This window comes from Trachymyrmex septentrionalis, unplaced genomic scaffold (assembly GCF_001594115.1).
Source record: "Trachymyrmex septentrionalis isolate Tsep2-gDNA-1 unplaced genomic scaffold, Tsep1.0 scaffold37, whole genome shotgun sequence".
NCBI classification, from domain to species: Eukaryota; Metazoa; Arthropoda; class Insecta; order Hymenoptera; family Formicidae; genus Trachymyrmex; species Trachymyrmex septentrionalis.
In genome coordinates this window covers 7,696,756-7,719,294 of record NW_017305536.1, presented here as the reverse complement: position 1 = coordinate 7,719,294, position 22,539 = coordinate 7,696,756, and the positions used below count along the sequence as shown (strand labels likewise).

General features: G+C 35.8%; 5 protein-coding genes across 9 annotated transcripts; 3 read left to right on the top strand and 2 right to left on the bottom strand.

Moving 5' to 3' along the window:
• The first annotated feature begins 378 nt into the window (after positions 1 to 378).
• LOC108750560 (WD repeat-containing protein 82) lies at positions 379 to 1,347 on the top strand. Its single transcript, XM_018490067.1, has one exon. It carries the CDS (start codon positions 379 to 381, stop codon positions 1,324 to 1,326), a length of 948 nt encoding a protein of 315 aa, XP_018345569.1. The 3' UTR covers positions 1,327 to 1,347.
• A 396-nt stretch (positions 1,348 to 1,743) lies between these two features.
• On the bottom strand, positions 1,744 to 10,901 carry LOC108750557 (aspartate--tRNA ligase, mitochondrial). The gene is made up of 12 exons (XM_018490058.1): positions 10,824 to 10,901; positions 10,321 to 10,523; positions 9,960 to 10,217; positions 9,515 to 9,883; positions 9,226 to 9,402; positions 8,957 to 9,136; positions 8,769 to 8,873; positions 8,474 to 8,695; positions 8,179 to 8,382; positions 7,931 to 8,114; positions 7,711 to 7,859; positions 1,744 to 1,920 (listed from the first exon to the last, which is right to left on the bottom strand). Exons 2-12 carry the CDS (start codon positions 10,408 to 10,410, stop codon positions 1,900 to 1,902), a joined length of 1,959 nt encoding a protein of 652 aa, XP_018345560.1. The 5' UTR covers positions 10,411 to 10,523; positions 10,824 to 10,901; the 3' UTR covers positions 1,744 to 1,899.
• Positions 10,902 to 11,027: 126 nt separating this feature from the next.
• On the top strand, positions 11,028 to 14,883 carry LOC108750559 (mitochondrial ribosome-associated GTPase 2). Of its 3 annotated transcripts, XM_018490066.1 has the most exons (8): positions 11,551 to 11,767; positions 11,862 to 12,401; positions 12,948 to 13,060; positions 13,121 to 13,240; positions 13,550 to 13,888; positions 14,061 to 14,199; positions 14,283 to 14,515; positions 14,658 to 14,883. In XM_018490066.1, the coding sequence occupies exons 1-8, from the start codon at positions 11,590 to 11,592 to the stop codon at positions 14,814 to 14,816; spliced, it is 1,821 nt and encodes a 606-aa protein (XP_018345568.1). In that variant the 5' UTR covers positions 11,551 to 11,589; the 3' UTR covers positions 14,817 to 14,883. The 3 variants fall into 3 exon arrangements, with proteins under 3 accessions (XP_018345565.1, XP_018345568.1, XP_018345566.1); XM_018490063.1 differs by lacking the exons at positions 11,551 to 11,767; positions 11,862 to 12,401 and adding an exon at positions 11,028 to 11,101 and having other exon boundaries at positions 12,830 to 13,060; XM_018490064.1 differs by lacking the exons at positions 11,551 to 11,767; positions 11,862 to 12,401 and adding an exon at positions 12,693 to 12,750 and having other exon boundaries at positions 12,830 to 13,060.
• LOC108750555 (alanine--tRNA ligase, cytoplasmic) lies at positions 14,812 to 20,927 on the bottom strand. Of its 3 annotated transcripts, none has more exons than XM_018490053.1 (15): positions 20,830 to 20,927; positions 20,339 to 20,620; positions 19,574 to 19,762; positions 19,345 to 19,490; positions 18,960 to 19,151; positions 18,595 to 18,885; positions 18,242 to 18,351; positions 17,882 to 18,156; positions 17,429 to 17,752; positions 17,098 to 17,356; positions 16,777 to 17,029; positions 16,329 to 16,593; positions 15,967 to 16,251; positions 15,728 to 15,905; positions 14,812 to 15,547 (listed from the first exon to the last, which is right to left on the bottom strand). In XM_018490053.1, exons 2-15 carry the CDS (start codon positions 20,573 to 20,575, stop codon positions 14,883 to 14,885), a joined length of 3,669 nt encoding a protein of 1,222 aa, XP_018345555.1. In that variant the 5' UTR covers positions 20,576 to 20,620; positions 20,830 to 20,927; the 3' UTR covers positions 14,812 to 14,882. The 3 variants fall into 3 exon arrangements, with proteins under 3 accessions (XP_018345555.1, XP_018345556.1, XP_018345558.1); XM_018490054.1 differs by having other exon boundaries at positions 14,812 to 15,511; XM_018490056.1 differs by having other exon boundaries at positions 15,207 to 15,284.
• A 35-nt stretch (positions 20,928 to 20,962) lies between these two features.
• Positions 20,963 to 22,536, top strand: LOC108750562 (probable 28S ribosomal protein S25, mitochondrial). The gene is made up of 3 exons (XM_018490069.1): positions 20,963 to 21,306; positions 21,405 to 21,511; positions 22,260 to 22,536. Exons 1-3 carry the CDS (start codon positions 21,170 to 21,172, stop codon positions 22,529 to 22,531), a joined length of 516 nt encoding a protein of 171 aa, XP_018345571.1. The 5' UTR covers positions 20,963 to 21,169; the 3' UTR covers positions 22,532 to 22,536.
• The last annotated feature ends 3 nt before the right edge of the window (positions 22,537 to 22,539 follow it).

Genomic DNA, 22,539 nt, shown 5'->3' with positions numbered 1-22,539 from the left:
AACGACTGCGAGAGAGTGGTGAGCGATCTGCGGCGATAAAGACGGCGCGAGGGGATTCCTCGCCCGCGTCCCGCTGGACAGCCCGCCTCCTCCCCTCCATCCCCCTTCCCTTCTCCTGTCCCGACTCTCTCTGTCTGGACCGTATTCGCGGCCACCTCAATCTCTCTCAACGATCTCCGCGGTGACACGCGAGCCTCCGCTTTCCCTCCTCCCTCGCGAGGAGGCAACTTGGCGGCCGCGTCCGCGTCCGCATCCGCGACCCACGCCCGGCCCCCGAGCCCGGCGGTCTTCGCACCCGGTCACAGCACAAACACAGAGATTGTGGAGTCCAGGAAGTTAAGGGGACGGCACGAGAGGGAGGACGCGCCGTCCATCACCATGAAGCTCGTCGACCACGTGGTAAGGAGCTTCAAGGTGGCCAAGGTATTCCGCGAGAACACAGATCGGATAAACAGTATCGATTTCTCGCCCAACGGCGACACCCTGATCTCCTGCTCGGAGGATGACCAGATCGTCATATACGACTGCGAGAAGGGTACCCAGGTACGGACGGTCAATTCCAAGAAGTATGGCGTCGACTTGATACACTTCACCCACGCGAAGAACACCGCGATACACAGCAGTACCAAAGTCGACGATACGATCCGCTATCTCAGTTTACATGACAACAAGTATATACGTTACTTTCCTGGTCACTCGAAAAAGGTAGTGTCATTATGTATCAGTCCTATCGAGGATACTTTCCTCTCTGGTTCCTTAGACAAATCCCTGAGACTGTGGGACCTGCGCTCGCCAAATTGTCACGGGGTTATGAATGTCTCAGGACGGCCAGTAGCAGCATATGATCCCGAAGGTCTTATCTTTGCAGCTGGAGTCAATTCAGAAAGTATCAAGCTGTATGATCTGCGCAGCTTTGATAAGGGTCCATTTGTTACCTTCAAGCTGTCACAAGAGAAAGAGTGTGATTGGACTGGATTGAAGTTTAGCAGAGACGGCAAGACCATCTTGATCTCCACTAACGGTAGTACAATTCGTTTAATTGATGCTTTTCATGGTACACCCTTACAGACTTTTGCTGGACATCTCAACAACAAGGGAATTGCCATAGAGGCCAGTTTTAGTCCGGATTCTCAATTTGTGTTCAGTGGCTCCACAGATGGTAGGGTACACGTATGGAACGCGGAGACCGGTTACAAAGTTTGCGTGTTGAATGGTGATCATCCGGCACCAGTGCAGTGTATCCAGTTCAATCCCAAGTACATGATGCTGGCGTCTGCATGCACCAACATGGCTTTCTGGCTACCTACCATCGATGAAAATGCATAAGACTAATTTACAAGAAATGCAGAGCGAAATGCCAGAATCTACACTTCGTGAAGGAGAGGTAAAGAGAAAAGGAAGAGAGAAAAGTGCGGGAAAAGAGGCAGTCAGTTGAGAATAACAACCAGAGGATGTTTATAACTTGTTTGAGCAAATTCATTTACAACAAAAATACATTGCATTTATGCGTGCAAAACTGGAATAGCTGTTGTATGGCGTACCAGTTCTGAAACGTATCCGAGGGAGCAAACAAGACGTCACGAGAGAAATCGAACAGCTGGACCATCGCTTGTACATTTGTGTTTCGAAAAGGTCCACGTGGAATAAAACTTTCCATCATCGTCGTTATTGACGTTATTGTCTTCATTGTATCAATATACGAAGATCCATGTTTTGTAGACATTTCGAATGTCTTGTATAAATAGCCTCTTCCTACGTATCTGTGTGTCATCGATTATGATACGTGGAATGAATGTTACATGCCGGAAGAGGTCAGCATCTTTGGATTTCGTCCGTTCCCGGGCAGTCGACCGTTTTGCCCGATTGTGTTCGAGAAAATTACTGTAGAATTTCGTCGCGCTAGTCGTTGCGAAAATACACCTGCAATGTAGAATGATGTACTATCTGGAAGCAATTACCGTCTACGAGAATTTTGTACTGTTACTTCGGTGAAGCTAAGCGTAAAAAACAACTAGAGAGACAAGATTCGCGTATTCGAGTATACGGCGTCCTTGAATACAGCCTTGTTTGATTGAATGCACCGTGAGAAAACGTACCGACCAAATCGACCGAAATCGAATCGGTATCATCGGCGATTCGTTTTCGACCCATCGAAAAAATGGTGCGTGTTTTATTATTTACACGTCTAACGCTTTACATTTTTGATAACAGGTCACGCGCGCGTTGCCTCAGACACGGCATTAGGATGTTAATTTAATTTTATTGAACGCGCAAAGCCGCGTACGAGAGATCTCCGAATAGTCATTCAGATCCCATCAACGTTTCAGCAGGCAGCCCGTTAAGCAAATCGTAAATCTGATTATAATATCATGGTTAATCTGATCCGCATGACCGCATACAGGATAAGATTCTTAGGCTGATTAAAAATGCAAGGAAATCATTGCGCAAAATGAGGAATTTCTAGTTTCCTTTGTGATATTAATTTTTACCTTTGACATTGGTAATGTTGTGTATTTTGCAACGTAAGTAATCGGCTCGTAATCTTAAGTTTGTTAGTCATCAGCCTTCAATTCTTATCTCGTCCATTTCGCTTTCAACGTACATAGCTCTGGATAATACGTGAGATAACGTGCATTATCTCATGGTTTACGAATGAAGACCACCCAGCGTAGCTGGCATTGGATGCGTGATGCATAGAAAATATCTTTCGAAGCTCGTATAAACGCAAAAGATCGTAAAAGGACGTTAAATATCGATCACCTTTGTTCCTGTATACGGCCATGCCCTGTATACGGTTCTCATACGTATTACGTAGATCATCGGAAACACCTTAATTGCGCTTTGTGTACACGCGTACGCACACATCGTGAAGGCGAATTGAAAGTGAATTAAAAACGCCTGATGGATTCCCGATAATCAAAGACAGTGAGACGCAGAAGACCGACGATGTCACGCGTGAAAAGGCCCCCACCATCGTCGTCGCTTTCGTAGCAAATCACAAAGAAAAGTCAGAGACCTTAGACCTGTTTTTTTTTTTTCAACTAAACTTTTTGCACGATTCATTTTTCTTTTTTTTCTTTCCATATTAGAAAAAAAAGAAAAGATGAACAATGCACAAGTTGGCTAAAAAAAGAAAAATAGATTTCTTATTTGTGTGTTTTAATAAGTTTGTTCGCGTTGCTTGAAATTTTCAAAAATTTTTTAATTCTGAATGATATATATTGCCTGGTTTATGCTTCGGTCTTAATCTTAATCTAAACCAGTCATATATTTGGGCATTGAAAAGGAAAAAAGCAAAGATGTTGAGTGCAAGCAACGCAAACAGATCTCGTCCGTGAAAGGTGTCGATGATGGTGGCAACGATGATCTGTAGTGATCTTCGCCGTCGAAGACGAGAATGTATCAGAAGATGCACTAGATATCGGCGCGAAAATAACAGAGCGACCGAATATTTGTTATACACGACAACAAGTCAGTTTGGTGATAAAGAGATAAGGAAAAAGGGAGAAAAAAAGAAAAGGAAGAAAAGAAAATGCGAGCCCTCAATAGATAAAGTCCTCCGCGCGACTAGGTGTTGCGTCACATGTAGTGAAGTAGTATTCATTATGCGTACGTAATTCTCGGCAATAAATCGCGATTTACTGTATTACGATACAGTAAGTGATTCTAATCTACACGCGTGGAACCGGCAGGTAAAAAATACGTTCGACATTCGTAGAAGGCGCACCTCTTTTCTTCTTCTTTTCTTTGAGATGTAATCGCATCTCATGAACTAATTCGATAATACTTGGCGTTTATGTGCGACACAAGACGGTAGCTCATCTCGTTTTTTGGTGAGCAAGACTTATGAAAATATGCATAAACACTTTTTGCTCGCCAAGAAACGGCTGTGAGGAATTAAATTCGCGGTGTATTCCGCCTCCGCGAAGCGAATAACGCGGCGCGGACGAATAGGTGAGCATCGCAGGTTTCTTTGCTTTAAAAAAAAAAAAAAAAAAAAAAAAAGCCGGAAACAGTAAAACTTAAGATCCATTTCTGTGGTTAAAACTTGTACAATACATTTTTGAAACTTCAAGTGAGATAGGTATATTCGATATTTGGCGAAAGCGAGAAAGAGAATTCTAGTACAATCTAGTGCAGAAGAATAGAAAGCAGACCTTTAGCTATACTTCGCCGCTAGTAAGACGTACGGATGCTACGATCGCACGGAGCCTTGCGTGGTGAGTCTTGCGCTGCAACTGTAATCCTATTCTTCCGTTCTCTCTCTTTCTTTATCTCTCCTGCAAATCTCAATCTCGCTTTCTGCACTTCTGCGAAAACATCATAGTGATACGAACTCGGCCGTTGCTGGATCTATTCGATCGCCTGCCGCTCCTATCTCCATCCGTTTCGTATGTATATACAGTAGTATCCATTATTTCCTGTAGAATTTTTCTAAGCGTCTCCGTTTAACATATATTTCGTGCAAGAACGTGTGGTCAATAATATTTTATTTGATAGCGGGTGTGTGTGCGTGCTTGCGTGTATGTATGTACGAGCGAGAGATTGCTGGTGGCGAGTGGTTATTACACGTTTGTATCCAATGCGAGTCCGTCTATGTGAGCATGTGATTTGCATGGACGAGAGCTTGCCTCCTGCGCTGTAAAATAGTATTTTTTATAACGGCGACGCGGTGTGCGCGAAAGAATCGTATTGATAGGGCGTCTTACCTACGAACTCGCGCGGGACGAATCTCGCGTGCGCTTCCGCGAGGGGGGGGGGAAATATTAATTGCAGAGAGGAGTACAAAGACCTCGACCCTTCAGCTGCACAGTTTCAACCAACGTGTTCAAGCCCCTTCCCCCCCCCCCCCTCCGCCCGAGATCGGTCACGCTGACGAGAATACTGCGCGCGAATGCAGAACCTATTTCTTCTAATTTCTTTTTTAATTTTTTAGAATAAGCGCGCGTACAAGAGAGGCGCTTTAGATTATAAATATTTATTGTATTTTTTATAATTTAAAGCGCGCGTTTTTAGCAGCACCGAACGCCCGAGTTAACGTTACGTTGCACATTGGGACCTTACACTGAAATTGTAATTTGCAATTACACGTCACGGTAGTTACGATATACGCTTAATTGTTATTCATATTATTAATTATTCTTCAAAGAGTGAGACACTACTTATGTAACATTATCTCAGGATTCTGCGTCACTTTATCTCTTCATCTCTTCTTGCGGTTTTTTTTTTTTTTTTAAATAAATATATCACAGACACTGAGCGGCACAAGGGTTGAAGGTCAATCGAATCGCCTCGAATATTACGAAAACGATCTACGTATTTAGAATTAAATGCAATTTAACACACGTACATACTGCCAGCCAACTGAGCGAGCGCCCGACGCCCACGGGCCCGCGCCTTCAATCTCGTTCGACGTCGAGAATTTTGAGAGCCCTTAAAACCGAGCGATCGACTGTACTATTATTATGACTATACTGCTGCTATTATTACTACTCCTACTTTAAACGTAATAGATTAAACCGCCGGTTCAAAGCCCTACTCGATCGGCGAATCAGTAATCGCGCCTCAAGAGCGAAAGAAACGAACGCGCACACAATAGATTGTAATATATAATATCCTGGCAAGTTTATCACATCGACTTTATGGACAGGAAGAAGAAGAGACAGAAGTAGAGAGACAATTCTATAGATCGAATTCATCATGTCCCGAACGCTCTTTTACTATTTAAAAAGAAAAACTACGATCAGCTTAAGTACTCATGTCTCGTACAAGATTACCGAGAGGATTACGAAGGAAACTCACGTCGTACGTGAAGAATCGTGGAACATCACGTGTACGTGTACCATTCATTGAAGTCAACTCTTGTTCTTACAAGACACCGTTACATTGATGACGTTTTTTCTATCGAAAAAATTTGCGAGAGTGTGAGATGAGAAAACGAAGCACTTCGCAAGATACCTAATGTCGTCATGCGAGATCCAGCGAATATTAGCGGGCTTAGTCTGTAAATGTGATTACGTTCCTCCCCGAACACACTCGTTGGTTTATACGATTATTTAACATAGGGATTTAAAGTTTGGATTTAATCTAATTGTAAGATATATATATATATATGAATCTAAATTAAATCATATATATATATATTTAGATTAAATTCAAATATATGTATGTTATGTATATATATATTTCTATATATACACAAGCGAAGCAAGCAAGACTCAAATTTAGAGTGCTGTTTAGCTTACGTGCGTTTTGTGAGAAGATATTAGTGGTTCTTACATTTTTGTGAATGTACGCTTTGCGTTCATAAACGTACATTGTAATAGAAGAGACACGCGACGATAGATCTTGCGATTCTTCTAAGTTCCTACGTTGAGTCTTCGTGCGAATTGCTTTTAACAACAGTCTATTCTTTTAGCTGAACTATTTGAATCGTTCATCTTTTCTCTTTTTTTTTTCTTCAATGTGAAAAGAAAAAAAGGTAAAATGGACCATGTAAGAAGTTTAACTAAAAAGAACAGGCCCAAGTAGGACGAGAATAGGAACGGCCCACGCTCGCTGTTGATCTTGATTCTCGAAGAATTTCATCACATGATCTGTATCGGGCAGGGCTTCGTGCCGATTGCTGTAAGTTGCATGCGTTTTAAGGTACTAAGAACGTATGACAATATAGATCGCATCGCGTTGTAATTGGAGCGATTCGAATGACCCGCGGAACAACATAATGTATGCGTCTGCTGAAAGCATACGCCAAGTCGAGAAGAACAGCACTTCTTTTGATTGGATTTGCTCTACGGGATTTGCTGAAATTATGGAAACTTGTTATCCTGGCTTGATTCGGCATTTAGTTGTAAAAAGTTGTATGTGTAACGGTATGAAAAAATTGTGATGCTCGTCTTCAAAATGTCTTCTATACTGTTTCAAAAAAATTAGTACGTGAAATTAATCTATGGATGTACAGTTGCATCATTTTGTGTTAAAAAAATCGCAAGAGGATCGATCGAACAGATACTTATCTTAATTAAGGGGTCTTTTTAACGGTTTTGACAAATTTGACGCATCGCAAACTGAACAGATATTTCATCGCCATTTAATGATATTTTGTTAATTAATATATAATCGTACCAATTCACACATTGTGGACTGTTTCAAGATGGATATATATGTGAATAAAAAGCGATGTAAATTTTCGTCCGCCGACAGTTGGTAGTCACGACATATCAGCGTATTTGTTAAGAAAAAAATTTGTTAGGTTGAAATGTTCACTTGTCAGGAGAGAGGCTCTCAAGAAGTGTACAAAAAAAAGAAGGAACCTTCTTAGATCCTTCTTGAAAATGAATGTCAATAGTTTAGTATGCAGGCTGGATTGTATTTTTTATTTTTCTGTAAAAACATTTCGATTGAACGCACGAGTTTACTCAGAAAAAAAAATAAAACACTTTTTTTGTACATCTATTTTTTGTCTCTTTATTTAATCAGTTCGTGGTAATTGTATGCTTTTGATAACTATTTAAAGCTTGGATAATAACTTAGATTTTTGGTAAAAATGTTACAGATAATAAACGCCCCAAAACTGCCACAGTTTATTTTATAAATAATTTTATATCTTTTTATATAACTTGCAAGGAATTGTCTTTTCATATTATACATGAACGAAATGTACAATGTCAATTCTATTTTATAACTAAAAAAAGAATTTTATTTATCTACCGTTTGTATGTGGTACAAAGTCTTCAACTCGTCTGAAATAACATCTGGCGCTCCGGACATTAAATCTCGTCCTTCCATCGTTTTCGGGAAAGCTATGACGTTCTTTATACTTTTTTCGTTACAAAGTACGCAGACGAAACGATCCAGTCCTTGAACAAAAAATAATGTTTTGTCTTATTTTAATTCACAGATGTAAATTTATCATGTGAAAATGTAATACCTATAGCTATTCCACCATGAGGTGGAGCTCCGTATGTCAATGCCTCGAGCATGTGCGACAATTTTGTTTCGTCTATGTTTAACATTCCCAATATTTGCTTCTGTAAATTCGCATCGTGGATTCGAATGGAACCTCCCGCTATTTCCGATCCATTCATCACTAAATCGTAATGTAAGCCTCTCACCTATAGAAAAAAAGATATGTAAAAAATATGACAAGATTAATTAATTGGCTTGAATCTTATTGACCTTTAAAGGGTCGGTTGTAAGATATTCTATGTCCTCTGGATGAGGTTGCGTAAATGGATGATGCGACGATTCCAATGTTTCTTCGAATGTGAACAACGGAAAGTCCGTGATCCATACAAGTTCAGCCTCGGACGAACGTATTTGTTCGCCTTTGGCTTCTAGTATATTTGTAAATTCGGTACGTAGCTTTCCTAAGAGTTTCAACTAAAATATACAATAATTATTATAGTTGCAGGTGGAGAAAAAAAATTATTATTAAAGGAGAAAAAAAAAGAATCTTAGACTTTATACTCACTGCATCCATTCGATGTCCAATTGCCAGCAATACTGCATCCCCTTCCTGTAACTTGCAGTACTGTGATACATCTTTCGCTACAATTTCTGATTTCAATTTTAACTTATCTAACTCTGTCTTCCATGAATTGCTTTCAATTTTTAATTGAACTAGCTTTGAAGTACTAAAATAATCGCTACGAATCTTAGAGAGTTCATCTCTGATAGATTTTGTTAAGTACTTCTACAATATAAAAATTATTAACATTTGGAACACACACATACACAAATCAAAATAAATTAAAATAAACACCTACCGATTTCTTTGGAAAAACTAAAGCGTACACTTTTTGTTTATTATCTTCCAGCTTCATAATCTCCTTTAATACTGGAAGATCGAACATATGTGTGAGGTCTTGTATCTGGAAAGCAATTTTATATCGAAATAGTACTGTGTTTATTCCGTGAGGTAAAAAAAAAAGATTGTATACATTAGTTTTCTTACTTGATATGATATTCTTAAGTCCGGTTTGTCAGTACCATACAACTCCATTGCGTCTTTATAAGTTATAAGCTTAAAAGGCATTTTTATGGAACCCAATTCTTCTGGCCATGAATACATTAATAAGTTTTCGATTAAACTCATCACTCCGTCCCGGTCAACAAACGACATTTCAATGTCTAGCTATAATATAACTGATATAACACTGATGATATAACTGTGTAGCTGATAATAAAATATATTACTTATATATAAACGCAATGTATAATTACCTGTGTAAACTCTGGCTGTCTATCATGCCTAACAGTCTCGTCTCGATAACATCGAGCGATTTGAAAGTATCTATCAAGGCCACCTATCATGAGAAGCTGCTTGAATTGTTGAGGACTCTGTACTAATGAATAGAAGTTACCTGGTTGTCTCGTGGGCACTACAAATTCTTGTGCACCCTGAACATAAAAAATTAATGTGTTTTGGTTTGTTAATTTTGATATTGCATAATAAATCAATTTTATATATTTGACACAGATTTACAGTAAACTAGATATTAACAAGACGTACCCCTGGTGTACTTTTAAATAACGTTGGCGTCTCAATGTCCACAAAACTGCATTCATGGATCAAGAATTCTCTCATTCTCATTATGAGGGAGGAACGCATTCTTAAATTCTTTTGCAGTTCAGGGTATCTCAGTGACAGATACCTGTATTTCATTTGCTGACTTTCTTTGGCTTTACTGTACTCTCTAATGAACACTGGAGGATTCTGCAATGCTGCATTTAGAATCTCTAAAGACTCAATATATACCTCTATGTCGCCTGTTTTCATTTTCTTATTCTGCTTATCTTCAGGTCTTGGTACAACTTTGCCTATTATGCTCAAGACACTTTCAAAAGACAAGTTCTGTATAGTTTCTATCAAATCCTTTCTCTGAAATCATTAGAAACTTTCAATGTTTTATATGACATTTATCAAATATCAATATATAATGACTGTATCTACATACATCTTCAGGTATAAGTAACTGCGTTGATCCATAGGAATCTCGTAATGTTATAAATTTCCTCATTCTCTGGAATTCCAGCCAACCGCTTAATCTCACTTCCTCTCCGATATTCTTCAATGTCAGCTCTCCACATGTGTGTGTTCTCTGGACATATCTATTGACTGGTGACACTGATTCCTTTGTCAATGGCACTGATTTGTTAATAACTAAATTGTGCACACAAGCCATTGAAATAGCAGATTGATTCTTTAACAGAACCTAAAACAAAACTTACATTCAATTTCAAGTAAATATAGATTGCTTCATGTTACGATACCGTAACAAAAATTATTATGTAAAATATTTAGAAACTTATATTTACTTTAGGTAGATTACTTATCAATGGCCATATGTAGTGTCTTGTCACGATGACATTTATGCGGCTAAGCACAATTCTACTGCCGGCAAACATTTTATATTGTTGTATTACTGAAATTTTTTCTTAAAAATTATTCAATCTTTTAGTGTATTTTGTTTCATATGCAATCATTCACAAAATCATTATTGTTCTTGTTTTCTTCTCGCCTATTGTTTACAAATTTTTAGTAATCTGCTATATTTTTATATAACAAATATATAAAATAATTATTATATAGGTAATTATTCAGTTTAGTCTTCCTTGCAAATCGAGATATTATATAAATATAATTATTTTAAATATCAGACAATATATAATAATTATCTTTTAACAATTATATAAGATAACATTGTATTTTTTTGGACACATGCATTGACTGATCATCTGGTTCTGCTAAAATCTGACGAAATCTTTATGATAACTATCAAAACATCTTTGTGTTAGATATTCGAAAGATAGTTATGTACCGATTACAAGTTTTTCACTTCAATTATTCGTGCGAATAATCTCGAGTACCATTATTTGTAAATTCACGCACGTATTATTGAACACTGCGTTATTTACAACATGACATCAATGGACGTTTTTTTCTCTCACTGCCGGATCTGGCTATGACCGTTCACGTGCAACTGTAGTGGCGAACTTATGTTAATATTTTTTTTTACGAATAAGTACGACGCAAAAATACATTTGCGATAAGATTGGTTATGTATTTTAACGTGAGAGGATAATATTAAAATAGAAGGTTAGTCAAACTTGCCGAATTCTAATTGCAGAGTTACGAAAAATTACGTGGCTCCCTAATCTAATTTTCTTAACCTATAAATGTTGATACTTAACCTATCCTTAATTTTTGATAAAATATACAACTGATGTAAATCTACAGTGAATGTGAAAAGTATTCATACAGGAGAGATTTTTATTAAAAAGAAAAAGCTTTATTTGTAGAAAATAAAATTAATTAGCAATTTATTAACAATAACATTGTCCTAATGTAAACAAAGAGCTTTGCAAAACTGACCGTGTTTATAATCTTAGAAGCTATAATAAATTTCTTTGTATGAATACTTTTTATGCGTTCAAGTAATGCAATTTTTTATTTTTGCTTTGTAAAAGTAAAATTTTTTTAAAGATATCTCTTTTATATAAATTTTTGCACTTACTGTATCTGAAAAGAAAAGCATTTATCTGATATACCGCTCGAATACAATCCGATTACTTTCAGTAACAAGGATGGCGATGTCAATTTTTAATAAAAATGACTCTGTATTACTAATAGGAGAAGGCAACTTCTCATTCTCTGCAGCATTGTTGCGACAAAATTTGAACATAGAACTTATTGCTACATGCTACGAATCTGGTACCAATCAAGAAGCTGCAGAAAGAAATGTAGATTATCTTCAAAGCAATGGTCAGTAAATTAAAAAGATAAATATTATCCACAATGCCAACGATAGAATTAGCCAATCAGTTATAAAGAAAGAAATCTATGCTTTTCTTTTCAGGCATCTGTGTATTATTTGATGTGGATGCTACAAAGTTAGAGGAATGTCTCTCATTAAAATCGCGACGGTTCGACAAAATCATATTTAACTTTCCCCATGCTGGTGGTAAAATGAGAATAGAAAGAAATAGGGACTTACTGAAAGACTTTTTTGTGTCGTCTGAAAGAATGATAAAAGAAAATGGTCAAATATTAGTAACACTATGCAATGGTCAAGGTGGAACGCCTATGGATGAACCTAGGAGACGTTGGGACGATTCCTGGAAAATTGTAGAAATGGCTGCACATGGAAATTTTATATTAACAAGAATAGAACCGTTTTTATGGCAATCTTTTCAGAATTATATTGTAACGGGCTATCGTAGTTTAGATAAGCAATTTCACACGGCGGGCTCATTAACACATTTTTTCACGAAGGCCGAACTACCTATGATGCACAATATCGCACCTAGTAATAAGATACACACTTTTAAATATACTGTGGATAATATTACATGGAAAGACATGACAAAAAATATCCAAGATAAATTAGATATTAAATGTATTCATCCGTGTAATTTTACATTTGATTTAACTTTGTCTACTGATCGAGATTTTAATATAGCTGATTTTTATCAGTCGCTGTATAATTATGCAGGATCTATTATTGACAATGTAGATTTGATTAATTGTTATCACTCTTCTGTTGACGAAAAGACAAAGAGAACATATAGGATAAATTACAAATCAAATTATATGCCGTTATATAGGAGAAGAGTTATTGAATTACATCAAAATGTAATCGCAAATTTTGTAGAAGATAAATTTAAAGTCACCGTCTCAAGATGAACACATAACTAGAATTATTTTGTGTATTCTGTTAAGAAATAAATTTGGATCTTATTAAAACGGTACATATATTGATCTATTTCATTATTGATATTATGTAAGATGCATGAAGTTCATCATATCTTTTGCCATCTCTTTCAGATGCATCGTCTTCGTCATTTGAGAAGTATCGTCGCATGTGGCATAATTCAAAGACAAAGCTGTGAAACCGTATTGAAAGAGAACAGAATCAGAAGCGGAGTTTCAAGTGGGCTTAGAGCGTTATCTGCTACCGCATGCATTCATAAACAGGAATCCATAGCTAAACCTTTACGCAGTACAAAACCCAAATCGAAGAATGACACCCTGCAACATTTTGTCGATATAAGATCGGTAAGAACATTATTTTGCGAGACATTACCAGTTCCTAATCGTATTATCATTTTTCGTTAGGTGAAAACAATCGGGGGAAACGGTGGCGATGGGCACATATCGTTCTTACGATTGTGGGTCAATGATAGAGCTGGTCCGGATGGTGGTGACGGCGGGCACGGTGGTCATGTAATATTTGAAGTAAGATTATTACGATTAAAGCAAATCACGTGAGAAATATAATCAATAAAACATAAAATTTATACGATTATTACTAGATGCATTCCAGTATCCAAGAAACAGATCAATGAATCATTACATTCTTGTTTGTGAATGTTAAATAAAGATGAAATGATCCACTGTATTATACGGGTCGACTTGCGTTGTTAAATGGAAAGCATCCACTGTGTCATTTGTGTCTCTTGCTGGAAAACATCCATTTATTTACGTTTATGTGTAATATATTAACACTAGTTTGTACAGAATATAAAATGTAGTTTTATTATACAGACGACACCAAATGTAAAGGATCTTAAGCATATATATTCAGTGATCAGAGCTGAGGATGGAGAAAAAGGTTACGGCAAGGATTGTTTCGGTAAAAATGCAGAACACAATGTGGTAAAAGTACCCATTGGCACGATCGTGCGTGATGTAGAGGGTAAAATATTAGCCGACTTGAACAAAGAAGGAATGATGTTTATTGCCGCGAGAGGTGGTGCCGGCGGTCATGGAAATGCCTTTTTCAAGTCGGACACTCAACAGACGCCTGAAATATGCGAATACGGCGCAATCGGAGAAAACTTGCAATACGTTTTGGAAATAAGGAGTATGGCCCATATTGGATTGGTGAGTATTCTTTCAGTTATCGCTAAATTAATTTTATTATTAGTATTTAAAAACATGTCATTAATGTCCAAAAATATATATTTACTTGTATAAATACTATAGAAATTTTTATTGTATAAAACATTTAAGAATTAAATTTATATTGTGTTATATATGTTTATCAAATTGTTAGATCGGTTTGCCAAATGCTGGTAAAAGTACACTTTTAAGAGCGATATCCAGAGCTAGGCCAAAAATAGCGGCCTATCCCTTTACTACTTTAAAACCTCATATAGGCATAATTCAATACGATGATTATGAACAAATTGCAGGTAATTTTTATATTTATATCGTATAATATAGAAATAGCGCGAATTTTCTTGCGCATTTAATCTACTTTCGTAATTTGTTTTAGTTGCTGACATGCCCGGTCTCATAGAAGATTCACATAAAAATAGAGGGCTTGGCATAACTTTCCTCAAGCACGTGGAACGTTGCGCCGCTTTAGTATTTATTTTAGATGTAGCACAGAACGAACCGTGGGAAGTTCTGCAAACTTTAAAGTACGAAATTAGTCAGTTTAATGAAAGACTGAATGACAGGCCTCACATTATTGTAGCAAATAAAATTGATTTGCCAAATGCTGAGGTGAGCGACTAAAATTTTAAATTCTTTGAGTTCATTAGTTTTATTACTATTTTAATATATTTATGTATTATTAATTTAAATGCCAACGGTAATTAAAAAAAATCTCGAAGTTAATAATTTTTTTATGTAATTTGTATTTCAGGTTAATTTACAGTTACTCAGAGAACATATAGATTTACCAATAATTCCTATCTCTGCCAAAGTAGGAACTAACATTTCCACTTTATTGAAAGAGATTAGAATATTGTACGATAATCTTAAAGTTACTACATCAGAAGAAGATACTGAACTTTTGATATAACTTTTACATAATAAATCCGGTAAAAACGTATATAAAAAGAGAACTCTTATCGCAATGGCATTAACATCACATAGCTTCCGTACAAAATGAAAAATTCTTTATCACACATTTTACTTGCGGCTGATTGAGGATCGTCGAAAACCACCTAGTTATATTCGAATATTGTTCTCTATAATGTGGATCAAACACATATTCGTATAAAGGCAGTAATGCGGTAAAAAAGGATATATCCGCAAGAGTAATTCTTTCGCCTATCAAATACGTCCTTGTATGCATTACGTCATCCAATTTTCTTAGAGCACAAAGAAGATCCGCTTTCGAAATTTTTATATTTATTTTCGTATCTTTTGATACGGAAACAAGTGAAGGGAGTACCCAGCCATAAACCATTGGTAAGATGTGATTTTGTACGTAACTCATCCATTGCAGAACTTGACTGCATGCAAATAAATCGTCATCACGCCGTAGCTGCGAATTTGATAAAAAGAATGCAATGGCATTGCTATCGTGTAACGTAACATTTGCTGTTTCTAACATTATATCACTAGAAAGTATTCTATTATCAACTTGCTTAATAGTCAAACATTTGCCACTATATTGTGCGATTATTTGTGCTAAATAGCATTTAATATTTCCAATGTTTCCATAAAGTACTAATTTTAATGAAGATCCCGTGTTAAGTAATCGAAAAGTTTCTGAAATTTTATGAGTATTATTAGTAATAATCTTGTCTGAAAGCAGACATAATTGCTGATAAATTAATCTAAATATACACAAATTAGTAAATCAATAATCTACTAAATTAATATATCTAGTAAACTTATAAACTGTTACACTTCGTTTTCAAGTTTTCAACTAACATAATGCTACAGTAAAATTACAGTATCAAACAGTAATGTTTCTGTACTTACTTGTAATTCCAAGTTTTTGATCAGCAAACTCATTGGCTTTGCTTACTATTTCATTCAAACGTACTATGTTTGAACCAGAAGCTTGCGCAGATTCGGATTTCCCACCTCCTTTGCCTTGCATCAAAGACGTGATTGCCTGGATCCATTCATTTGCCTTCAACCCTTTGGATACTGCAGACTGTGAATGAGTTCGTTCTATCAGTATGACTGTTTTTACTTTTACTTTACTTTTATCTTACTTTAGGAACAGAACTGAGAGCGAATATCTTCTTGACATCATGATCTACGCTTATAAGCAAGGCACTAGTTTCTGGCGATATAGCCCTGATTTTCTTTAATGCCTGATCTAGAGCTTTCGTATTACTGTAGGCTTCCAGCACCTCGACTAAAACTTGACATCCAACTTTAGACTCTATTATAGACTGAGCAGTCTGTACAACCGTAGTAGCAACAGTTGCCTTTGCTGCCCGTTCCTTATCGTCGAGAGATTTCTTCAAGTTTTTCAACGTATTGCGCATGCAATCCTGTTATAACAAAAAAATTATTACTGTAACAATTTATCAACTCTCTGAAATTAACATATTTTATTAAATATAATTGCCTTCCAATATGCAGGAATAAGGGCATGAGATATCTCCTCCGTTAATTCTACTATCTCTCTCACATATTCCTTAGAGTTTGTTCCAGACTGATCATCTTCAATCGTTGCTTGAAATTGAGATAACTGTCGTTGCAATAGCATGCCCGTTCTTAAGGCTTTTGCTGCTTCCGGCCCAGTAAGCGCTACTATGCGTCTGATACCTTTAGCGATAGCGTCTTCACTGATTATTGTAAAATTACCTATGTGGCTAGTGTAATGCAAATGCCTATGGAACAAATCGTTCGTAAATTAAAGAAACAAGCATGGTAAGAAATGATGTGTTTTTTTCAATTGAATTTCTTGTTTATCTTTTCTTGTTTTTCTCTCGAATATAGAGAAAAAAAAAGGAATGGTGCAAGAAGTGCAAAGAACAAACCTAAAATGTATACTTGAAACGGCTAACACTTACGTTCCCCCGCAAAATTCTACGCTGGTTTCAAGAGCAGCTGTACTCAAGGGATCCTTTTCTAAGTTTTCAACCGGTATGCCCACACTAACAACACGTACCGGATCAGGATACGTCTCCTCGAACATTGCACGCAAACCTTGAATAGTTTTTGCTATAGCTAAGTTACTTTCTTTAGCATAAATTTTCTCGTTTTCTATTATCATGTTATTGGCTAACTGTTCCGTATCTTGTAACTGACCTCCCGTCATTGGTCCTATTGAGAAAATTTGACAATAGTAGTTAATTCATGCGATCTAGTTCCATTTTAATTCGAGACTGTACCTTTATTCGTAAAGTCAAATCGGAGTCTATCAGGTGCAACTAATGATCCTTTCTGATCGGCTTTCGTTCCCAAGACCTTCCTAAGTGCACAATTCAAAACGTGTGTGGCACTATGATTAGCCATCACAAACCGTCTACGTTCTGTATCTACATTCGTATGAACTTTATCTCCTTTTCTTAATGTGCCTTCGCCCACAGTACCAATGTGTAACACATAACCAGCTCTGACTTGAACGTTCTTTATACGAATCTCTGTAGTCTTTTAAAGCAATATGCTATAAATCTTGCTCTTCGTTGCACGAAATTAAAATGAAAATTAAATTTTATATACCTCATCATCGACTTTCACTAAAAATCCTTCATCGTATATTTGTCCTCCTTGCTCTGCGTAAAAATTCGTCCTGTCCAATAAAATTCCAACTTCTTCGCCGGAAGATACTTCATCGACGAAAGTCTTGGCGCGTCTTAGTGCGATTACGGTGCCAGTACATGGTACAAATTCATACTCTTTATATTTAATCTCTGTCGTTACTTTATAATCATATTTAGGAGAATCGTCCGTAGGTTTAACGCCTTGCTTTTGCAATTCAGTAATGGCATGGACATCCAAATTAATTTGATCATCTACACCACCAGCTTTATTTTGAGAAATTAACTGTACAATTGAAAAAAAATATTTATGAAGAATATTAAAGTAAAAAAAGTATTTTAGCACTAAATTAATATATTAATATATAATAATACAGATTAATTATTATATATTGAAATATATATGTATATATACCTGCGCTTGTTTCTTAGCTTCTTCATAGCCTGCCATATCAATCTTCAATCCTTTCTCTTCGGTCATTAACTGAGTGAGATCTATCGGGAAGCCATAAGTGTCATATAAACGCCACGCGACATCACCTGGCACAGTGTCAGCTGATTCTAACTTTGCTATCGTTCTATTCAATAAATTACGACCGCGGGATAGAGTTTTCAGAAATTGACTCTCTTCCTCATTGATAATCTCGATAATACTTTGTGGATCTTTTCTTACTTCTGGAAAAACATCACCTGTAACAGCAAAAGACTGCTTTTAGAAGAAGAGCAAATAGTAAAAAAATATAAAAGCTTCTTTTATTAAACAATATGAAGATACCGAGAAGATCGACTACTACGTTTACGAGAGATCCAAAGAAGCCTTGCTTAGCGTTTAATTTCTCAGTTGCATAGCGTACAGCGCGTCGTAAAATTCTTCTTAGCACATACCTATATCAAAATAAAGAGAACTATGTTTAGATAAATAAATTTAATTATATTAAAAAGTGCAAAGAAGGCAGGATATAAAAACTACATTCGGAAAACACAACAAAAAAATGCTTATTGCTATTAATATATTTTTCTAGATTTATCATGGATCTAAAGGTTTTTAATCACAGACAACAATTATTGAGCGCTTAACTCAATAGTTGTGATTTCCAAACATCTAAAGTTTAAATATTAAACACTTACCCTCTGCCAGTGTTATCAGGCACTCCTCCATCTGCCAGAGCAATTGTGAGAGTTCGAGCATGATCAGCTAGAACTCTGTATGCCATATCGATTCCATTAATATCATCGGCTCCTACTTTACCTTGATAAGGCGGAGCACCTGTACCTTCCTCAATTGCAGCAAACAAAGGCATAAATAGATCAGTATCATAATTAGCACGTTTATTTTGAATGACCGACACCAATCGTTCTAAACCTAAGCCGCAGTCTATATGCTTTTTTGGTAACGATTTAAGACTACCATTTAATTCTCTGGAAACATAATTAACACAATTAAGATTGTTCGTGAGACTTTGGATCGCGAGTTATAGTCTAGTTTTAAATACCTGTTGTATTGAATAAACACAAGATTCCAAATTTCTAATACATCGGGATCATCCATATTTACAAGATGAGCTGCTTCTCTACCACCGATACGATCATAATGCAACTCACTGCACGGTCCGCAGGGTCCAGTTTCGCCCATTTCCCAAAAGTTGTCCTTCATGTTGCCTGGTAGAACATGCGAGGTAGGTACTCTGTAGATTCATATTTTTACAATTTAAACATTTTTTGATAGTAAACATTAAAATATAGCCAAAAATAATCAATAAACAGAATGAGATAATTAAGGAAATAAGATTACACATATAAAATTTAAAATATTTATATCAATAAAATTTTACCAATATAAACTGTTCAGAATAATTGTATTCTAAAATGATTATGTACCCAAGAGAAAGCCAGAAATTCTTGCACTCATCATCTGGCGCCAATCCACTTTTCTCATCCCCTCCAAAATATGTGACATACAATCTATCAGCTGGTAGTTTCAACACGTCTGTTAAAAATTCCCAAGCCCAAGCGCATATCTCATTCTACAAAAAAAATTAAATCTTAAAGAAATATCTAATCTTAGAAATTTGAAAAATGACCAATGATTTTAGGAACAATTAATTACCTTGAAATAATCGCCAAAGGACCAATTTCCCATCATCTCAAAGAACGTATGATGATAAACATCTTTACCAACATCATCCAGATCATTATGCTTACCACCAGCTCGGATACACTTCTGGCTATTGACAACACGTACCCATTTCGCCATATCGCTGTTGGGATCGACCGTTCCTAAGAATATCGGCTTAAACTGAAATACACATTTAAAATACAATTAGAAACACAGTGTTGTGATAAAGAATAAATCAAATAATGGTTACACGAATCTCTATAGTTGTTGATACTTATAAATAATATATTTATAAGAGTATAAGGTAATAAAATATAATTCACAAACAATTGGAACATTGTGAACTTTTTGCAGCCTCCAGCTTAGTCAAAAAATCATATTTTCTTTTATTTCAACAAAATAAACATTATTTGGCCTAAACAATTTTTAAAAAATCTATTTCTAAAAATGGTCTTCTAAAAATAATTCTTAAAAAAGCATGTTATTGTTTTTGAAGCTTCCACAAGTATTTTCTTCAAAAAAGTTACATAGTTTGCGAGTTATCTCTGTGTCTTAATACATTATTAAAGGCTAACATTATAGTTTACTTCACTAGGACAAGAAGCATAGGTTGTTTCTCATCTTGAAGAAGAAAACTACAATGAAAACATTGGAATTCAATGATATATTAAGACACAAAGATAAACTTAGCGTAGCTTCTTTGAAATCCATAAAAGAATAAATAATGAATTCAATGTGAGAATTATCAAGACATACTTGATTCATCCCAGCGTTCGTAAAGAGCAAAGTTGGATCATCGTGGGGTATTGTCGAGTTCGAGTGCACATATTCGTGCCCCTTGCTCTTGAAGAAGTCGATATATGCCTGCCGTATTTGCTTTGCGTTCATGTTGTTACTGTGATTCGTGTTCGACGCATTAGACATTGTGCCAGAGCTGTTGGGTGATGAACCATCATCATTGTCTTGATTGTTGGCAGTCTGTTGTAATTGCATCTTGATAATTTCAGGTATTAAATCCTTTATGCTACCAGTAATGTCCTAGAATCGCGAATTACAATAATATGTTGTTAAACACTTTGCATAATTCACCATATGGTCTCAGGTTGCATCAGAAATGCAAGAGTAAACTATGAAATATTGAAATAATCAAAACAAAATGCATCGCTTTATGTAATTACATTATGCGATCTCTGCGATTCAGATTTATATAAACAGTGAGAAAAACGATCAATCTTTGCAGGACTTGCCTCTGTTGCTCAGTCATGTACAGGTAGACTGTTGTTCCTTTTATTGTTCGGAGCCCCTGACACGCGGCCACAGTATACATATACTGTAATGCGGTATACACGGTAAGTAAAGAGAAAGAGTCAAAAAAGATTGGTAAAGAGGGAAAGAGAAAATTCAGGTGTATGTTTGTGTGCGTGCGCACATGCATGTATTTGAACCAGTTCGACTTTCGAGAGTTTCGATAAGCGGAAAAAGGAAGTTGATTTGCTGTCGATCGATCGTACGAGTTAAAGTAATCGGGTGAATACTGTAATAAACAGACAGATTGAAAGCAGGCATAATTAGACAACAATCGGCAGAATGCCGTTTATGATAGGCAAGGAGCCTGTGCGGCGAACAATGAAATACCTAATGGCTGGCAAATTGATTTTAAAGGATAAGATACAAATAATGTCCATCAATTATAACACACATGGCAGTCATCACCGAGGTACAAGGTAAAGGTTATTTGCTTAATACTTAAAGCTCATCTGCAGTCTGTATTTTAATGAACCGTTTTTTTTCTGTTTATTCTTTTTCTGTTTTTTTCTTATAGAGACTTTGTGTTTTGGCATCTACCGCAACTACAGTATAAAAATCCAAATGTGCAAATAGTTACCTTTAAAAACATAACCCCGTCGCCATTCATAAAATGCTACTACGGTAAAATTGTGACTCAATTATAATTTCAAACAAGATTTATTTAATGTTAGAATTAGGCGATAGAATCTAGTGAGCAAAATGTAAACAGTATGTCAGCATTTTTTATCAGTAAATTTGAGCAAAATATTGTGATATTACTTGATAAAAGTATAAAATACATGAAAGTATAAAATACTGAATGAATAAAATTTTTTCTCAGAATTTTAACTTTAGAACATAAATTTCAGCATTTTTGAATAATTTTACAATTTTTAGAACATTCTTAGATTTTTTTTCTACAAATTGAAACATTTTTCAAAAGTCAAGAAAGTCTACATCTCTTCTAGAATTTTTTGTGTTTCAGAATTTACATATATAAAAACATGTTAATCAGACTTTCTTCATATTTCTAAAAAGTGTTTCAATTCGTATAGAAATTCTAAGAAAAAATTTTATTCATGTATTTTATACTTGTTTTGCCAGTGGAGTCCATAAATATAATCTGATAAATCTGAGCAAATTGTTAATAGAAACTAGGCAAAGTCTGTTATTTATAACTGTTCGAGTGATTACAATTGATTGCAAAAACTGAATATTACAAATTGATAAATTCTATTTAATTTTTACACTCCATTTATTATTAGATTCTATTAGCAGAGTTTGTTATATTTCTGCTCTAGCATTTTGCTGATTAAATTTGTTGTAGATATTTTGCAGAATTTTTTTCAATTTGTAAAATTACGATACAAATGATTTATATATTTTACAGCGAATGGTAAGACAATGTTAATAGATGTAGACAGCAAATCAAAGGACGAGATACTTGATCATCTCTTGAGAATAGTAGGAAAACCGCCGAATGTATTGGAAAAAGAAGCTATGGCTCAAGAAAAGAAGACTAATCCAGCAAATTTCGGAGTTGGTTGTGATAAGAGTTGTATATGTCATATCCCAGGACAAGTGCCATGTCCTGGTATAGTACCATTGCCAGATCACATGCGTGGAAAGATAATAATAGAACGATTACAGAATAAAGATTAAACAAACTG